The sequence below is a fragment of the Manacus candei genome, unplaced genomic scaffold (genome assembly GCF_025592945.1).
Source record: "Manacus candei isolate 608988 ecotype Guabito, Panama unplaced genomic scaffold, ASM2559294v1 h1tg000312l, whole genome shotgun sequence".
In the NCBI taxonomy this organism is placed as follows: domain Eukaryota; kingdom Metazoa; phylum Chordata; class Aves; order Passeriformes; family Pipridae; genus Manacus; species Manacus candei.
The window spans coordinates 1-18,770 of NW_026138360.1; the positions used below are offsets into that span (position 1 = coordinate 1).

General features: G+C 51.5%; 1 protein-coding gene across 2 annotated transcripts; it reads left to right on the forward strand.

Moving 5' to 3' along the window:
- The first annotated feature begins 1,271 nt into the window (after positions 1 to 1,271).
- Positions 1,272 to 18,210, forward strand: LOC127465102 (membrane progestin receptor beta-like). 2 transcript variants are annotated; one of them, XM_051775562.1, is made up of 2 exons: positions 1,272 to 1,354; positions 11,655 to 18,210. In XM_051775562.1, the coding sequence occupies exons 1-2, from the start codon at positions 1,287 to 1,289 to the stop codon at positions 12,748 to 12,750; spliced, it is 1,164 nt and encodes a 387-aa protein (XP_051631522.1). In that variant the 5' UTR covers positions 1,272 to 1,286; the 3' UTR covers positions 12,751 to 18,210. The 2 variants fall into 2 exon arrangements, with proteins under 2 accessions (XP_051631522.1, XP_051631523.1); XM_051775563.1 differs by having other exon boundaries at positions 1,321 to 1,460.
- Positions 18,211 to 18,770: the final 560 nt, after the last annotated feature.

Here is an 18,770-nt window from a genome sequence, read left to right on the forward strand (position 1 = left end):
CTCCATCCTTGGAGTTCTTCAGGACACAGTCCCAGGCAACTGGCTCTGGGTAGCCCTTCTTGAGCAGGGGGTTGGACCAGCTTCCCAACCCAACCACCTCATGGTGACTTCTAAGTCCTACAAAGAGTGGCTGAGGGAGCTGAGGGGGCTCAGCCTGGAGAAAAGGAGTCTCAGGGGGGACCTTCTCACTCGCTGCAACTCCCTGACAGTAGGGTGGAGCCAGGTAGGGGTCGGATTCTTCTCCCAGGCATCCAGTGATAGGACAAGAGGAAATGGCCTCAAGCTGTGTCAGGGGAGGTTCAAGGTGAACATGAGGAAGAATTTCTTCATGGAAAGGGTCTCCAAGCATTGGAAGGGGCTGCTCAGGAAGGTGGTGGAGGTGTTCAAGAAACACCCCCATCCCTAGAGGTGTTCAAGAAAGGACTGGATGTGGCAGTCAGTGCTTTGGTCTAATTGACAAGGTGGTGATCGGTCACAGGTTGGACTCGATGATCTCAGAGGACTTTTCCACCCTAAATGACTCTGTGATCCTATGACTTTACATCCTGATGTCTCCCCTTTAGTTCCCTTCCGCAGCCACCAGTGGGGGTGACGGGCTGCAGGCGCTCCCACCAGTTCGAGCCGCGCTTTCTTCAGCCCGGGCTGGGCTGAGCTCGGCTGGACTGAGCTTGGCTGGACTGAGCTTGGCCGGGCTGAGCTTGGTTGGACTGAGCTTGGCCGGGCTGAGCTTGGTTGGGTTGCGCTTGGCTGGACTGAGTTTGGCCAGGCTGAGCTCGGCTGGGCGGCGCTTGGCTGGACTGAGTTTGGCCGGGCTGAGCTTGGCTGGACTGAGTTTGGCTGGGCTGAGCTTGGCTGGACTGAGTTTGGCCGGGCTCAGCTCAGCTGGGCTGCGCTTGGCTGCACTGAGTTTGTCCGAGCTGAGCTCGGCTGGACTGAGTTTGGCTGCACTGAGTTTGTCCGGGCTCAGCTCGGCTGGGCTGCGCTTGGCTGGACTGAGTTTGTCCGGGCTGAGTTTGGCTGCACTGAGTTTGTCCGGGCTCAGCTCGGCTGGGCTGAGTTTGTCCGGGCTGAGCTCGGCTGGACTGAGTTTGGCTGCACTGAGTTTGTCCGAGCTGAGTTTGGCTGCACTGAGTTTGTCCGGGCTCAGCTCCGCTGGGCTGAGTTTGTCCGGGCTGAGTTTGGCTGCACTGAGTTTGTCCGGGCTGAGTTTGGCTGCCCTGAGTTTGTCCGGGCTCAGCTCAGCGGTCTCGCTCCGCGGGGCCACCCCGGGGCGGGGCGGGGCGCGCATGCGCGGTGGCGGCGCTGCCGGAGGCGGCGGCCGCGGGACTCGGCGGCGGGAGCGGGATCGGGATCGGTGAGTGCGGGCGGTGGGAGCGGGCGGTCCCTTCCCCACGGACACCACCCCCCTGCCTCCGGGACACCTCGCCGAGGGGCCCCTGTGGGTGCCCACTGAGCTCCCGGTGAGTTCCCGCTGAGCTCCCGGCGAGCTCCGGCGTCCCCGCGCGGGTAGCGCCGCTCGCTGCATCCCCGCCGCGGCAGGAGCATCCTTATCCTTCCCCGCGGGGGCTGTGGGATGCAGGGGGGGGGCGGTGGCCGGTACCTGGTGCTTGCAGAGACCCCCGGTGCGGGTTCTCCAGGCCCTCGGGGTGCGGCGAGATGCGGGATCTCTCCCTCCATGCCGAGCACAGCCGTAGTCCACGAACCCAGGCTTGGTCCAGCAGCCAGGTGGGCGCTGGGGAAGAGCATCAGTAGGGGAAGAGTGCGCAGGAAGATGCGGGTTTTGCCTTAAATTGCCCCCCAAGCCCCTGTGACCGGTAGCTCAAGGGCAGAGAGGTGGGCAGTGTTTTTCCGCCGTGTTTGTTTTTAATGGCTGTGGGAGGATTTTCCTTGAATGACTTTGACCCCCGGCGTGTTCTTGGAGGCCGCGGGAAGGAGACGGCGCAGTTCGGCCGTGAGCTGGGAGAAGAACCAGCTCCCGGTGTTTGCTTTGGAGCTCCTACCTGCCCCTTGTGCCTGACGCGCCCCAGCTCGCGTCTCCAAAGGGTCAACGAGGGGTTGTTCCCTGCTGATCTTCTCCAGGACACTTCGGGGTCATGTTCCCCTTAGATCCCATCTGGATTTTTTTCCTGGCTGAAAATACCACGAGCATCTCACTTTTTTTGGGGAAAAAAAATACTGTCTTAAAGTGTTCTGGGGTTTTTTTGAGACAAATATATAGGTTTGGGTAAACATTTAACAGTTGTTTGCTCCGTGTCAAACTGATTCCTCTCCAGAACGAGCAGGGTTGGGTATGGAGCATCCCAGTAGCTGCAGTGGGGTGGGAAGTACCACACAAGACCAGTGGTCCCTGCTCATTAAATAACTGTGCAGCTCCAGCAGTTCATCCCCAGGCTGCTTTATCTGGAGCACACAGGTTTTTTTTCTGGGATGGAGAGGTGTGTTTTGCTGTGGGATGCTGTGGGATCATCGCTTCAGAGCTGAGAAATGCCCGAGAATGTTTTAGGTGCCGTTACTTTGGGGGATTGACAGGTTAGATGGGGCTTGGAGCAACCAGGTCTAGTGGAAACCTTTGGCAGGGGGGTTGGAACAAGATCCCTAAAGTCTCTTCCAAACCAAACCATTGTAGGATTGTATGATTGCCAGGAGAGGATTAGGATAGGGATGAGTCTGATGCTGCCCTGGCAGCAGCCGTTGCAAAAGAGCAAAGTCATGAAAAGGTCGTGAAAAATGATGAATCCAGCAGGTCTGAAGTCTGGTTTTGGCTGCTGCTAGGGCAAGGAGGGCACAGCCAGCTGTGAATTCTACCAGCACATAATGCTCCTGCTTTGGTGTCAGGGTGAGGGGAGTGATACAAATTGTTGCAAACAATTCCTAGAAACCCACATCTTCTGAGGCCAAACCACACGCCGTTACACATTTCCTGCCACTCAGCCGGGGAAGGTGTGGGTTAACTCAGTGCACAGTGCAGGGTTTTCTGTTTCCTGGGCACTAATTGCTTTTATTTAGTTTTGCTGAAGCTGTGGCTGGAGCCTCTGGCCAAGCAGAGGGTTGTTCCCTGAGGATGCAGGGAGGGATGGGCAGTGTAAGCTGAGGACAAGGGAGGTGCCATCATCAGGTCACATGTGTGCACTTGCAGCTACTTGCACGTCTTGAGTCAGTCACCAGCTTAATTTTTATCTGCCAGTGTCCTTGGTAACCCTTGTTCCTGCAGTCGCACCAGTGGCCCTTGAATTGCAAAATAATTAATTTAATAAATCCCTCCAGAAGAATAAATTCCCAGGAAGGCTGCTGGAGGCTGCACATTTGATCTGCAGCTGCACTGATGTGGCCACACCTTACATCCTCCATCTTTCATAGAATCATGGAATGGTTTGGGTTGGAATGGACCTTAAAGATCAGCTTGTTCCACCCCCCTGTCACGAGTAGGGACACCTTCCACTAGACCAGGTTGCTCCAAGCCCCATCCAACCTGACCTTGAACAATTCTAGGTAGTAAGGGGAAGCTTGCTCTCAGCTCCCCACCCCCAACAAGTCCTTGAGATTGTGCAGGATTGTAAGCATGTGGATGCAGCACAGCCTGCATCCCTTTTTTTGGGAGGAATCCACCATCTGGCTCTTGCCTGGGGCTTTGTAGCCCCAGGAAGGGCATCACTGCTGTCCCTGCAAACCCAGAACCTCGCTGGGAGAGGCCATGGGATTAAATGGGAAGAGGTCCCGGATAGGGACAAAGACTTTTAGTGCAGGGAAGAGGAGAGCTCGCAGCTCCAAGGGGTTGGCACAGAGCTCAGTCTCTCCCTGGCAGCCCGTCCTCTGCCCACAGCAGCCGCCGTGCTCTGCATGATTTATATACATTTTTTTCGAGTGACCGAAGCTCTAAAATCTGCAACCTTAAAAAAAAAAAAATGTTTTTGTTCAAGAGGCTTTTGTGGATTACAGCAAAGCTGAGAAGCCTCAGCCCAGAGGCTCTTTTGGGGACAATTCACACTCCCAAACAGCACACAGCCAGTTTGGTTTGGTTGCTCTGCCCGCAGGCTGGTGGTTCCAGGGTTGTCCCACCAGCAGGGAGGGATCTGCTGGCTTGTTGAGGTCTTCCTGTGTTAGCAGGAGTTCCCAGCTCCAGCAGATCTGTGCTTAAGGAAGATTTGTGGTGAAAGTGAGATGCAGCTGCAACAAATCCAGGCTCCTTTTTCAGTCAGTGAGGGGGGAAAAAAAACCCCAGGCACTTCCCTGGCACAATTCCAGCTTCTGGAAATGGGTCAGTCCCACTCCATCAGTGGTCCCTGCATGACTGAATACAGCAGGCAGGGACTTGTGGGGGTGGCTGGACCAAAAACAAGCCCAGGAGTGACACTTCAGCCACCTGATAGGACTGTGTCCTGGTCTGGTTTAATTCCTGGTGTACTCAAGGTGCTCCATCCAGGGATTTCACACCCACCTGAAATCAAGCCCCAAAGCATCAGGCACTGTGTTAGTTGTGTGTGGGAAAAGAAAGTGGTGAGCAGATGAGCAAAGCACAAACAGCAAAGGATTAGTGAGATCAGGAAGAAAAGCTGTGGAATATTACCTTGACCTTGAGCAGTTTTTGATATGGGGGGACAGATTTGCCAGAGAAGATAATTCTCAGCCAGGGTCTGTGAGTAGAAATGGTGAATATTAACATTTTTGCATATGCCTGGTGCTGCAGGTGGGTTTCTTTTTTTCAGGAACTGAGTGTATTGGCTGTGTTATCAGCAGCATCACCGACCTCTGACCCTGGTTAGGCATGAGGAAACTGCAGCAGTGTTATTGCAGCAAATCAGAAATGTGCCCTTCCCTGGCATGGTTTGGGACTTAGCACAGTCCAGGAGTTGTTCCTGGCAGACAGTTTGTGTGTGGCCACCCATTTCAGGGGTGCAGCAGCACAGGAATGGCCAAGCCAGCCTGGTGAATCTCATAGCCGAGGACTTGGTGCTGTGAAAATCGATCCCCCCTGCACCTGACGTCTGGCTCAAGGTTTGGACTCTCACAGTACAGCCACCAGCCTCATCCAGCCTGCTGGGTTTCCACTGCCCTGCTGTGCTCCCCCAAACACCACAGGACCTCGGGGACACCCCCTCCTTGGTGGGATGCTGTGGCTTTGCTGCAGGGACACTGTGTTTGCCAGCAGCATTGTTTTGCTCTGTCCCCTCCAAGCACAGCGTTCCCTGTGCCGGCTCTGCTGCTCTCATCCCCTGGCCTCATCCCAAAACTCAGGCAACGCTGAGCCCATGTCAAGAGGCACTTGCTGCTCGGCACGGCTGAGCTGGCTGCTGGCCCAGCTCACTCCCAGGCCAGGAATTGCAGGGGAGCTGACATTGCCGTGGCTTCCGTGGGGGATCCTGCCACCTCCTGCCGGCTTTCATGGCTCATCTCCTGGCATCACGGGACATTCGTTTCCTGAGCTTGGACAAACCCTGCCTCAGCCACAGAGTGTGCATGTGTATGTGTGCACAGAAAGGCAGCATTTGAGCCATTTTCTTTTATTTGAAATTTTCCACGAGGCTACTTTGACCCTTTTTCTCAACAGGTTACTTTAAGGGTTTTTTTTAAGGGTTATTTTGAGGCTTGCTCTTCAGTAAATCACATCACGTCACCTTTTGCCTTCCTGAGCATCCTAACCTGTGCAGGGCCATGTTAGAGGAGTGATTGCAATTGTGCTGATGTAGATGTAACAGGGTAGGCAAGTGTGTCAAGGGAAATAAAATCTTCTGTGCAATGCACTGTTAAGTAGTCCCAACACTGCCTGGTGCGTTAAGAGCACAATGTCTAGTTCTCATTGGGCAGATGAGGATTGATATCCCCATTTCATAGATGGGGAGGTGTAAGCCCGATTTACAGAAGCCACAAGCACCTGGCACCTTTCTGGTTTTGGGGATTTCCACTTCTTTTTTGTTGGGGTGCAGATCAGTCCTTCATACCCTGCTGCCTGCTCAGGGAGGGCTCATCCCCAGCACAAACCATCGAATCATAGAGAGGGTTGGGTTGGAAGGGACATTAAAGCTCATCTCGTTCCACACCCCTGCCATGGGCAGGGACATCTTCCACTAGACCAGGTTGCTCCAAGCACCATCCAACCTGGCCTTAAACATGTCTAGGGATGGGGCAGCCACAGCTTCTCTGGGCAACCTGTGCCAGTTTCTGAGTGACACCCAAGTAAATCCCAGGAACTCCCTGTGGAGATCTAAGCCCCATGTAAAGCCCAGTAACTCCCTGCAGGAGGGAGCTGAGTGCTGTGTGTGTCTGTTGCAGTTCAGAGGAAGGTTGGCACGTAAGCCTGTGGCAGGAGAAGGATGCTGATAATACTACACTACATGGGAATTGCTGCTTCAGGTGGTCTGTGGTCTCTTAGTTCCTCATCACTGGTGGGGCCTTTCCAAAACACCAGGCAGAATGGGATGGGGGAGCTGGCACTGTGCTCCCAGGGTGGTCTTTCAAAATTTGCCCTCCACAAATGGTTTAGTTATAGGAGATATTTGTGCTCAGGGAGAAGCAGCCTGCAGGCAGCAGGATTTGGGATGGGGCTTATCCATTGCATCTGAGCAGGGTGCAGCCCTGGTGCAGCCTCTCCCAGAGCTGATCTGCTCTCTGCCATCCTGGTGCTGTGGGAGCTGCAACACCAAAGTTAACCCTGTGTAGGAAGGGGTCACAATAAAACCCCAGGCTTCAAAATGACCTGGAGTCCCTCCAGGGCCTTTTGCTCAACTGCCAGAAGAGAGGAATTCAGGAATGAATCACCTGCAGCTCTCCAAACCAGTCTGTTGGCCACTGCTGTTATTTTCATGCTGCCCACAGCCACTTTTTTTTTTTTCTATTTTAAATGCAATGCATTTATTAAAGACTTCCCCACAGCTGAGTTCCCCCAGTTCTCCCTGCTTTGTTTACCAGGAATTACTGCCTTTCTGGGAGCCTGTGTAAACCTCTGATGCCTGAATACTAGTCTGCAAACAAATATATCACACTGGTACAGACTCAGTCCCAGACAGTGGAGGCTGAGGCCAGACCGGTGGGAAAATCAATCGTACTCTGTAGGAAATTTTCTCATTCAAACCCTTCCATCAGACTGTGACCAAAAAGCTAAAGAGCTGGGAAAAAGCTCGGGTTTCCAATTACTCTCTTCAAAAGGGAGAGAAAAAATTGGAACGAGATCCTTCTCCTCCTGTGCCGGGGGTTTGTATTGTGGCTGTAATGATCCAGCCTGGCCATCATCCACGCCCTCCTTCTCGCCTTCCAGCTCCCTCCGTGAACAAACGATACTTGGTTGCTATTAATTGGGAGCAGCCAAAATAACTGAATCCCCCGGAGATGGGGGGTGAGGACGGAATCTCAGCGAGACACCCCGACGATGAATGTGGCTTTCAGCTGCTCCTACGCCCCCGAGAAGGGAAAAGAATAAGGGCTCTGTGAAAGTGAAACAGCCAGTGCTGACCTTGGGTTTCTGGGTTGGTGGTTTTTTGTTGGTTTTTTTTTTTCCTCCTTTCTCTCCCTTTTCTAACGTTAATTGCTCGTCGCTTTGTCCATCACATGATCGCTGGAAACTGCCAACTCGTTCTCACTCGTTAATGTCACAAGGTTTAAAATAAGCCGTCCACCAGGTTCCCGATTTAATGCTGCGTATCAGATGTGTTTCTTGTGATTTCGGGCTGTTATTTTGGAAATCTCTGCCCCTCAGCCTGTTTAAAAAAACTGGCATTTTCCAGCTATGAAAGCCTGCCTGGAATAATCTCTGCTGTTGGGGAGATGTGCAGTGTGTAACCTCTCAGAGCCGTGTTCGCTGAGCTCTGGGGATGAGAGACCGTGGCAAAATCCTGGCACGGGCACACGCGGTGCAAGCCAGAGCCAGGCTGTGCCTGGGACAGACGCTGCCTGTCTCCCTCATACCCCTGTCAGCATGCAAAGCAGGCAGGCCATGGACTGTGGAAGGGGTGATGTGCCCCTTGCATTCCTGTGCATCCATATTCCCAGGCTTGATTGCCACCTTCCTGTGTGTCTTCTGGCTGCTTTTGCTCTTTACGGGCAGGTTTCAGGAGATGAGTGCTTTGACCCTGCTCCCTGTGCAGGTCTGTGCTGTATCAGAGCTGGTTCCCAGTTCCTGTTATCCTGGGATCCATTCTAGTGTTAGTCTGTGTCCTCCACACAGGAGCTCCAGCATGTTCTCTCTCCTTGTGCCTCACCACCATGATCCTAAAATCACAGAATGATTTGGGTTGAAAGGGGCCGTAAAGCTCATTGTGTTCCAACCTCTGCCGTGGGCAGGGACACCTTCCACTATCCCAGGTTGCTCCAAGCCCTGTCCAGCCTGACCTTGAACACTTCCAGGGATGAGGCAGCCACAGCCTCTCTGGGCAACCTGTGCCAGGCCCTCACCAGCCTCACAGCCAAGAATTCCTTCCTCATATCTAATCTAAATAATCTAAATTCCTAATGGCTAATCTATTAATGTAAATTCCTAATATCTAATTTAATCTGATGATCCCCATCAGTGCTTAATACTGTTTTTGGAGGGCTTTCCAGCATTGTGGTGGGATGAATTGGGATGAAGAGTCAGTCCTGAGCTCCCTGTAGTAGGCCCAAATCTTTGGACCATGCTTAGTTAAAGGGAAGCTGGGAGCTGTTGAGCAGGGATCCAAGCCCTCTGCTGAGTAACAATGGAGCAAATGCTGGGAGCAGTGTAGAACACATTAATGGACAGGGCAGAGGAGCTTAGGACACACAAAGTACTTCAGAATCTGTACTGTCACCTCTGCACTGGGCAAAACCTGTGCATGAGGCCTGGGGAACGTCCTCTGTAGAGAGGAGGTGCCTTGGTGCTGCAGTGACGGGACGCAGTTGGTGTGGGAAGGGAGCTCTTGTCTGTGCACCCAGACCAGGAAATCAAACACTGTCTTAGTACAGACACATCCATAAAATCTCCATGTCCTTCCTACCCCACTGTGCTCAGCCTCCAGCCTGTCTCTGGCCAGATCATCCAGAGGAGATCTGGGACAGTAGAGGGTGAGTACTGCAGTGTTGCACAGACAGGGATGTTCTTGCTTGGGTTGTGCCTCATGCTGAAGCTCAAGTCTAAAATAGTTTGGATGAAAGTTGGGTGGTGAGGCCCTGGCACAGGTTGCCCAGAGAAGCTGTGGATGCCCCACATCCCTGGAAGTGTTCAAGGCCAGGTTGGATGGGTCTTGGAGCAACCTGGACTAGTGGAAGATGTCCCTGCCCATGGCAGGGGATTGGAACGGGATAATCTTCAAGGTCCTTTCCAACCCAAACCATTCCATGATTTATGAATGAGCCTTTCTTTCTCCATTGTCTGCAAGGAGCCAGAAGAGACTGGCTGTACATTAGGACTGAGGAGAGGGAGTGATGGCTCTTTTTCACACCATCCCCTCACAGGAGTGCCCTAGAGTCAAAACTTGCCTTGCCTCCCTAAATTTTGGTGTGTAACTCCACAGGAATATACAAGCTGCTGAATGAACTGTGTTGCATCACAGATCAGACCTGCAGACCCTCAAGAGAGAAACAAAATCTGTGAGTGTGCACAACATCAGCCCCCCAGCAAGTGTGCTCTTTTAAGTCTTACACATCTGTGAAACTAAAACAGCATTTTCAGGGACCATTTTTCCTTGTGGCTAAGGCAGCTCCATCCAACTCAGCAGACAAATTCCCCTGAGGCAGACAGGGAAAAAGAAAACGGGCCTTGAGAGGTGCTAATGGAGAAAGCCTAGAAAGTGCAGGGCAGAAAGAATTTGCTGGAAAATGAAACTTAATTATGAGAATTACCATCTGCTAGAGTAAGGAAGCAACATGAAAATATTTTGTCTCTTATCAGAGGTTGTGGGTTGCAAGAGGAAGTGGGACTTGTCACCTGGTTCAGAGTCTGCCCTGACTTTGCTCGTGTTGTCTCACTTTGGGACTGCCAGGTCCCACTTCTCTGCTTTCAGAAACTCTCTCGTGGTGTTTGACACTGTCCTGTCCTCTGTATCACCAGCCTGGCATGGGTCTCCCATCATAGAATCCCAGAGTGGTTTGGATTGGAAGGGATCTTAAAGCTCATCTAGTTCCAACACCTTCCACTAGACAGGCTTTCCACACAAACTATTGCTCTGTGTCATCTCTGGCCACAGCTGGTATCTGATGCAACCAGGATTAAAATACAGAGTTTCCTACACTCAAGCAAAATATTATTTGCATGCATTTAGTTTTGGCCATCTCCATCCACTGCAGCTCCAGTTGGGCATGTGTAAGATTAGGAGTCAGATCCCACTCCTGCAAACCTGCACAGGAATAACCACAGCCCTGCAGAGTCTGGTGGGGCTGCACCAGCATTAATTTTGGTTCAAGCATGGTCATCTGTGATGAATTCTTCTCTGTTTTGTGTGGCATAAACACTAGAAGGGAAGACAAATATCCAGGTTATTGGGGAACAGGGGGCTGGGAGGTTTCCTCCAGACATTAGGATCCTGCTGTGCCCTGAATCTGAATCTTTCCAGACAGAGCTTAGGAACTCTGGAAGTTGCCAAGGAGTAGAGCAGGCAGAGAAATGCCCCGCACTGGGTTTGGCTGCTCTGAACATGCAGACACATTTCTGCCAGTCCCTCCCAAAGCTCCAGTGCTGTACCCAAACTGCAGCCAGCCTGGATGCAGTGCCTCTCTTTCTCCATCACCTCCCAGTCCTGATGCTTCTTACATGTGGAGGAATGAGGGCTGCAGGTTTGAGATTCTGGATTTCTCCACTTCTCCCTTTGCCAGCAGCCCCAGGCATGTAACCCATGTGCAGGTTGTTTGGTGGGGAAGCCAAGCTTTTTGGCAACCTCCATAATTTGGCTGGGACCTCTTCACTCACGTGCAGACAGGCAGGTTATTCCTTAGATGATTAATTACATCCCAGGATTGTCCCTGAGCATTTGTTCTGGGCCAAGGGGTGAAAAATCCCCTTCACAAATCATCAGGTTCTTCTTGCACCCCCTTGTTGGCAGCTCCTGGCTCCTCCTGAACATGCTCCAAGCCCAAGGAAGTGAGGAGGAGGGTCAGGCTTGTGACATTGCTGTTCCCATCTGACATAGGCTGAATTGCAGGGACAGGGCTGTGCCATCCTTCTCCATAATGAATTTAGGTCTACTGGCCAGGGAACAGGTACCTCCTGGGAATCCTGTACTCCCTCAGACCCTCCTCTAACTCCCAGGAGACCTGGTACCCCTAAACTCACCTCATATTCCTAGAATCATGGAATGGTTTGCATTGGAAGGGACTTTTAAGACCATCTTGTTCCAACGACCTGCCATGGGCAGGGACACCTTCCACTATCTCAATTTGCTCCAAGCCCCATCCAACCTGGCCTTGAACACTTCCAGGGACGGGGCAGCCACAGCTTCTCTGGGCAACCTGTGCCAGGGCCTCACCACCCTCACAGGGAAGAATTTCTTCCTTATATCTAGTCTAAATTTACCATTTTTATCATTCTAAAGCCATTCCCCCTTGTCCTGTCCCTCCAGGCCCTTGCCCAAAGTCCCTCTCCAGCTCTTTTGGAGCCCCTTTAGGCACTGGAAGGGCCTCTCAGGGCCCGCATCTTGACGGTACCATGGTTAATCCCACAAGGAATGTCAGCAATGCATCACCATTAACATTTCCTCTTTCTCCCCTCCCCTCAGAGCACAAAGACTACGTTCCCTGGTGCCTGGCAGCGGGATGACAGCCATCCTGGAGCGGATCAGCACGCTGTCCCTCAGCGGGCAGCACCTCAGCCGGCTGCCCCGGCTGCTGGAGGATGGCCTGCCCAAGATGCCGTGCACGGTGAAGGAGTGCGAGGTGCCGCAGCTGTTCCGCGAGCCCTACATCCACTCCGGGTACCGCCCCACCGGCCAGGACTGGCGCTACTACTTCCTCAGCCTCTTCCAGAAGCACAACGAGGTGGTCAATGTATGGACCCACCTGCTGGCGGCGCTGGCCGTGCTGCTGAGGTTCAAGACGTTTGTGGAGGCTGAGCAGTTGCCCGTGGACGCGTGGTCCTTGCCTCTGCTCATCTTTGTCCTCTCCTCTGTCACCTACCTGACCTGCAGCCTCCTGGCCCACCTGCTGCAGTCCAAGTCGGAGCTGTACCACTACACCTTCTACTTCGTGGACTATGTTGGGGTCAGCATCTACCAGTATGGCAGTGCCCTGGCTCATTTCTACTACAGCTCTGACCAAGCCTGGTACGACAAGTTCTGGCTTTTCTTCCTGCCGGCAGCAGCTTTCTGTGGCTGGTTGTCCTGTGCCGGCTGCTGCTACGCCAAGTACCGGTACCGACGGCCTTACCCCATCATGAGGAAGATGTGCCAGGTGATCCCAGCCGGGCTCGCCTTCATCCTGGATATCAGTCCCGTGGCCCACCGGGTGGTTGTGTGTCACCTGGGGGGCTGTGAGGAAGATGCTGCTTGGTACCACACGTACCAGATACTGTTTTTCCTTATCAGCGCTTATTCCTTCTCTTGCCCCGTCCCTGAGAAGTACTTCCCTGGCTCCTGCGACATCGTTGGCCATGCCCACCAGATCTTCCACACCTTCCTGGCCATCTGCACCCTGTCACAGCTGGAGGCCATTCTTTTGGATTACAAGAACAGGCAGGAGATTTTCCTGAAGAGACACGGGCCTTTCACCGTTTATCTCTCCTGCATCTCCTTTTTTGGCTTGGTGGCTTGTAGTGCCATCACAGCTTACGTCCTGCGGCGCAGGATCAAGGCCAGCCTGGCTACCAAGGACTCCTGAGAGTCACAGATGTGATGGGCATGGCATCACCAGACAAAATCAACAAAAAGGGGGCATAAAATATTAGAGACGCAGCTGTCTTATTTGCCTAACACGCTGTGACTAACCGGGACCCTGGACTCGGGTGGAGGGCTGGACACTTCATGCTGGATGCACTTTCACAGCAGGGATTGCCTTTTGCCATCTGGGGAGGGGGGACGTGGAGTGTTTTAAGGCAGAACAAGTCATTGAACCAAGGATGCTGGAATAGGCAGAGGTTCCTTGTTCATTCTGGTAAAGTTGGGGGTGATACACTGCTCAGTGTCAGGGAGGGCAGCCTGAAGGCTGTGAGACTGTGAAAGAGTCTGCCAGGGCTCAGAACTCCATGAGGAACTCAGCTGGATGTGATGATCTCTCTGGGCTTTGCCATATCTATGGGAGAACTGTTCCTATGAAAGGCAGTAGGAAGGTTTCAGGGGGAGTTTACATTTCTAGGGTTCAGCTGTGAGGGCACGTGTGGCACAGTGGCTGGCACAGTCCATTTTCTGTTCCAAGTTCTCTCTACAGTCCCCTTGTCAAGTATGTCAATGCCAAGTTGCTGAGGTGGCTTTGGCAAAACATCTTTGGAGACTTAGGCCTGACCTGGGGTCCTCTGGGACAAACTGGGTCTGTATCATCTGTCTAGGGAGGCTGAGTGACTGACCTGCAATGTCCACGCAGTGTAGAGTAACTTGGATGTGGCCTGTTTGATGCAGGAAAGGCTCTGATCCTCCAACAGTCCCACTGTGGTCATGGCCAAGAGGGCATGAAGGTGAAGGAGTCTTTATTCTCCTCTTAATGGTGCTTTTTGGGACACCAAACAGTCCTTGGTGAGCCTTGTGGGAAAGCTGACCTTGAAAAACCAGGGTTGCTTTTCTCTGACCAATTGGATTGTGACTCTGGCGTGTTTTTATCAGCACTGGATGAAGGTAGAACAGCAAAAGGCAGGAGCAGGGTGACAGGATTAGGGTCCTGTGCAACCTTGGGATGGGTTTGTCCTTGGGACTTGGTGATTCCTGTGTGGAGTAGCAAAGATAGTGGTCAGGGACAGTTGAAGTCCACAGGTCAGTCCTGTCCAAGGTGTAGCAAAGGTTGGGTTACTGTGACCCCCACTAGATGAGTCTCTTCTGTGCTTGCTTGGGGGGGAATTTTGGATATGGAGCCACCGAGGAGGTATAAATCCATGCTGAAACCAAGGAATCCATGGGATCTATTCCAGCCATGGATTTGTCTCAGTGAACCCAAGGGCAGGCAAATGTATTGTGATTGCTGGTTCTGAGCAGGCAGAGTGTAGGGTTGGGGATATGGTTTGTGAGGACAAGCACTGATTTCTGCACTTGATCTGTGGTTTAGCTCTTGAGGTGTGTCTGTGTTTTGTGTACATGCCTGTGCACGTGATTTATTATCCAGAAAGGCTTTGCCTTTGGATTTTCTATCTGCAGAGCCTCCCAGTTGGGTTAAGATTCACCTGAAGGAAACAGTGCTGTGCTGCTGGAGGAGCAAGGTGGGCCAGAGAGAGGATCTATAAATAGATGACAGAAAACAGATCTATTAATAGATGCTTTGCTGGTCCTGTGTTTTGTGGATAAATTTGGAACTCATGGCCCTATAGACAAATTAAATATAGAGGAGGAGGGAAGTAAGTTGGGAGTATAGGAGAAGAAATCATAGGAAAGCCTTCAGGAGGTCATCTACTCCAACCTTTCTCATCAGTCTGGCCTCCTGGTTCACATCCAGTCCATTTTAGAAGTTAATTACTTCATTTCTTTTGGTGTTTTTGATAGTATGGCCATGCTGACCTAACAGTAAATCTGTCTCAGGGGAGTGGCAAGTGGGAATGGTCTCACTTGCACCTCATTATACCCCTTCCCATGCACATCTCACCACCGAGGGAGCTGGTGCCGGGAGACGGAGCATCCGGAAACCAATCCTACTGAAAAAATGTCAGTAATTTGGGCTGGTTTTAACTCTGAGCCAGCTCACTTGGACAACACTGCTGCCTGCAGGGAAGGGCTGGAGTGGAGGCCAGCAGCAGTCCCTCCTTGCATGGCAGCTGGCAGCTCAGTTATCCCAGCTGCACTGATGGGCTGTTCCCTCCATGGCCCCTCTGGCTTTACTTGTGGGTCTCCACCCAGTTTGGGGAAGGGCTTCCTGTGGGAGCAGAGGTTTTTCTCACAGCCTTTTGGGGTAGGTAGGGCAGAATAAGGCACTGAGTGTAGAACTGGCTGGATGGTATCAGGAAGAGGTGTAAATCAGGCTGGTCCAGAGCTCGTTTCTGGGATAAAACGGAGAGGGATTGGGCATGGCTGCTAATAACAAACCTGCTCTGCTGCTACCTGGAGTTAGACTGGTACCAAAGGAAGGGATCACCCAGGTGTCTCCTTCTCTAAGGGTTTAAGATGACATGTCCTGCCCGTGTCAAAGGAGGGTGAGTACAGTAATGCTGTCTAGTTCAGGGACACGGAGAGGTGCCCACATGGCTCTTTTCCAAGGTGTTTTTGGTCATATGCCTTCTCCCTGGTCGAGCAGAAGTGACACTTCTCCTCTGGAGCAGTTGTGTGACAGTGGAGGTGTCATTGCACACTCTCCCGTTTCCCCTCAGGTGACGCCGCTCCCGTCCCCACGGTGGCCCTGCATTCCCACCTGGAGCTGACCTCCTGGTTACTATGATGGGTGGATGGGGCAGGGACCTGCCACACGGATCTGTGCTGCTGTGAGGATGCGCCCTTGTGTCACAAGGGGCTCGCCAACACTGGAGCTTCCTTCATCCCTGTCTCCATCCTCCTCCCCCTCCAATCAGCTCATTTCTTTCCTTCATCCCTGTGCCTTGTACACCTGGCTGCCTACCTGGGCAGGCTCCATATGCTGTGCAGTCTGCTGGGCCTCAACTGGGAAGTGGCTGTGGATGCCCTCTGGAAGCCCTGCCGTTGATCCAGAAGAGACCAGGGCTGGATCCAGAGAGAGCAAAAGTGTCACTGTGATAAATACTCAGTTGTCTGGGAGCTGTTCAGGCCTTTTCCTTGGGCTCAATGCTCAGAGCACGTCTCCTTCCATTCTGGTATTCCTCAGGAGGCAAGGTCAGGAAGGATGTACCCATGGCCAGGTTTTGGTGAAGAGCTGACCACCAAAGGTTGAGCACACCTGAGATGCCAAAGGGACCAAGGTTCTAATCCTCTCTCCCAAGAGTCTCTTGTCCTGAGACAGTATTCTTGCAGATCTTGCAACCAGGACAACTCCCAAGAATTCATCCCAATGTGCCTTATGCTGTTTCTTTTTCGGGATTCATCCTGAAGGAACCTGAGGATCAGGGGCAGCCCTTTTGCTGTCTGCTGGTCCATGGTTGCTCTTAACAGCTATTTCCCACTGACAGGATTTCCTCACTGTATGGAGCAAGAGGGGAGGATGGAGACAGGTGCCTTAAATTTGTATTTATGCCTAATAATTTGTGTAACGAGGCAAGGACAGGTTCCTCGTGTGCCTTGCAATTTACAACTTTTACTGACAAGATTATTTTTAAGCACTGTTTGTTACTAAACAGAAGTACAAAAGAGTTTGTATTTTTTTTTTCCTCTGGGAAACAAGGAAGGGTATGAGTGTTCCATATTAACCATTCCCTTCCCATCTACTGACTTTGTATTGTTGAAAACATTGACAATATTTTAAGCTTTGTACTGTACTGATCTTTATTTAAAAACCTTAGTGAAAAAAAAAAATCTGTGAAAGCAAAACAATTTGTGTGGTGTGAAATTCCCAAATGCACAACTACAGAAGGTTATGAGTCATTAGGAAGAAAAGGTGATAATAATTATGGAGAGGATATATTAGAGTGGATAATAATTATAATAATGAACAATAGGGAGTGGTTTCATCTGTGCATCGCAAAGCACTTTCCAGGTTTCACGATAACTGTTGGATTTCATTACCTTTCCACAAGGGAAGTGCAGAATGGCTGCCCTGACACTGATTAGAGGGATTTAAGTTCCATCACCCACAGCCATGGAATGGTTCAGTTTGGAAGAGACTCTGGGGGTCACCTGGCTCTGCTCAAGCAGGGCCACCCAGAGCTGGCTGCCCAGGTCCATGTCCAGATGGATTTTGAAGATCTCCAAGGATGGAGACACCATCACCTCTCTGGGCAACTTGTGCCAGTGCTTGGCCACCCTCAGAGTGAAAAAGTGTTTCCTGATGTTCAGAGGAACCTCCTGTTCCAGTGTGTGCCCGTGGCCTTTGGTCCTGGGCACTGGGACCTGACACAGAGCCTAACTCCATCTTCTCTGCACCCTCCAGAGCTTCAGGGATTTATATACATTGATAAGATCCTTTAAATATTCCCTGACCTGATGGTCTTCTACCGAGGTACGTATCCCTTGCTCCAGCCTTTTCCACTGGTCTCAAGGACCTGGGATTCCTGAAGGCTAGTTAGTAAATACTGAGGTGAAGAATGCTTTTCTGTGTTCTGTGTAACCAGCTCCCACATCTTGCTGAGTAACGGGCCCACATTTTCCCTAATCTCCCTTTTGTCATCCATGCACCTATAGAAACCTTTCTGGTTGTCTTTGACATCCCTGGACAGATTCCAGTTGGGCTTTGCCTTTCTTCATCTCTGCTCTCTCAGATTCCTTCCTATCCATGTCCTTGATTTCACCCTCTCTGTGCTGCTTCTGTGTTTGAGCTTTCCCTGTTTATCCATGCAGGCCTGATGGCATTTTTGCCCGGCTTCCTGCTTGTTGGAATGGTCCGCTCCTGAGCTTGGAGGAGGTGACTCCTCCTCAAGCCTTATCCCATGGGACTCTACCAATCAGGTGGAGATCTCAGCAGAGACCAAATTATTCTCCTGAAGTCCAGAGCTGTGAATTTGCTTTTTACCCTCCTCCCTCCCCTTAGGATCCTGAACTCCACCATCTCATGGTTACTGCAGCCAAGGCTGTCTTCATCCAGGCAAAACTCCATGCACTCCAGCTGTTGTCTCACCAAAGGGCAACAACCCTTCCTCACCTTCTTGGTGCCCTTAAAAAGACTGTCTGTCTCCCTCCATTGCAACACTCAGGTCATGGGAGCCATTCCACCACATCTTCCTATGATCCCTGATTCATCATGCTCAGTCCCCACACTGCCTGAGTTCTTTACACACACTTCGGAGAGACACCCCAGCACACTGACTTCCCAGATTTAGGGATCCCAGTTTTAGGGATTTTTCCATCACAGTGGAAAATTGTTGATTTTGTGATCCCTTTCTGTCACATCGCTCCAGGTCCTCAACTTACCAGCCTTGTCCAGGAGGATAATGTGTGATCACATTCATACCTCATCCCCCAGGATGTACACTTGTGTGAATTTCAGTTCTCAAAACCTCTAAAACTCTTATATTTTTCCTTCTATTAATCAACACTTTTAAGGATTTCTTAATATAACACACAGACTAAGGCTTCTGTATGGTTGTGTTTTTACCCACCAGAGGGCGAGTTGTCTCCATCTGTGTCCTCCAGTGCCACGAAAGCAGAGCCCGATTAAGAATCCCTTTTCCTTTTCATGGGTAGACAGCAGGGATGTAGGAAGCTAACATCTTACCACCTTAACATTGGTAATTCAGATTTGTCTGTGCAGAAGTTGTCAAAGCTGAATCCAGATCTTCTGAATTGCACTTCAATTCTTTATTCCTCATTTCTCCTCTCTCCTGCTTTACAGTCACTATTCCTAAGAAAATGCCAGCTTCTGCTGTGGTTTTCCTTAAGCTTCCTTTCATGGAATCACAGAATGGTTTGAGCTGGAAGAGACCTTAGAGCTCATCTAGTTCCAAGCCCCTGCTGTGGGCAGGGACACCTTCCACAAGCCCCGTCCAACCTGGCCTGGAACACTTCCCTGAATAGGGCAGCCACAGCTTCTCTGGGCAACCTGTGCCAGGGCCTCCCCACCCTCACAGGTGAAGAATTTATTCCTGATACCTAATTCAAACCTGCCCTCTGTCAGTTTAAAACCATTGTCCCTTGTCCTATCACCAGATA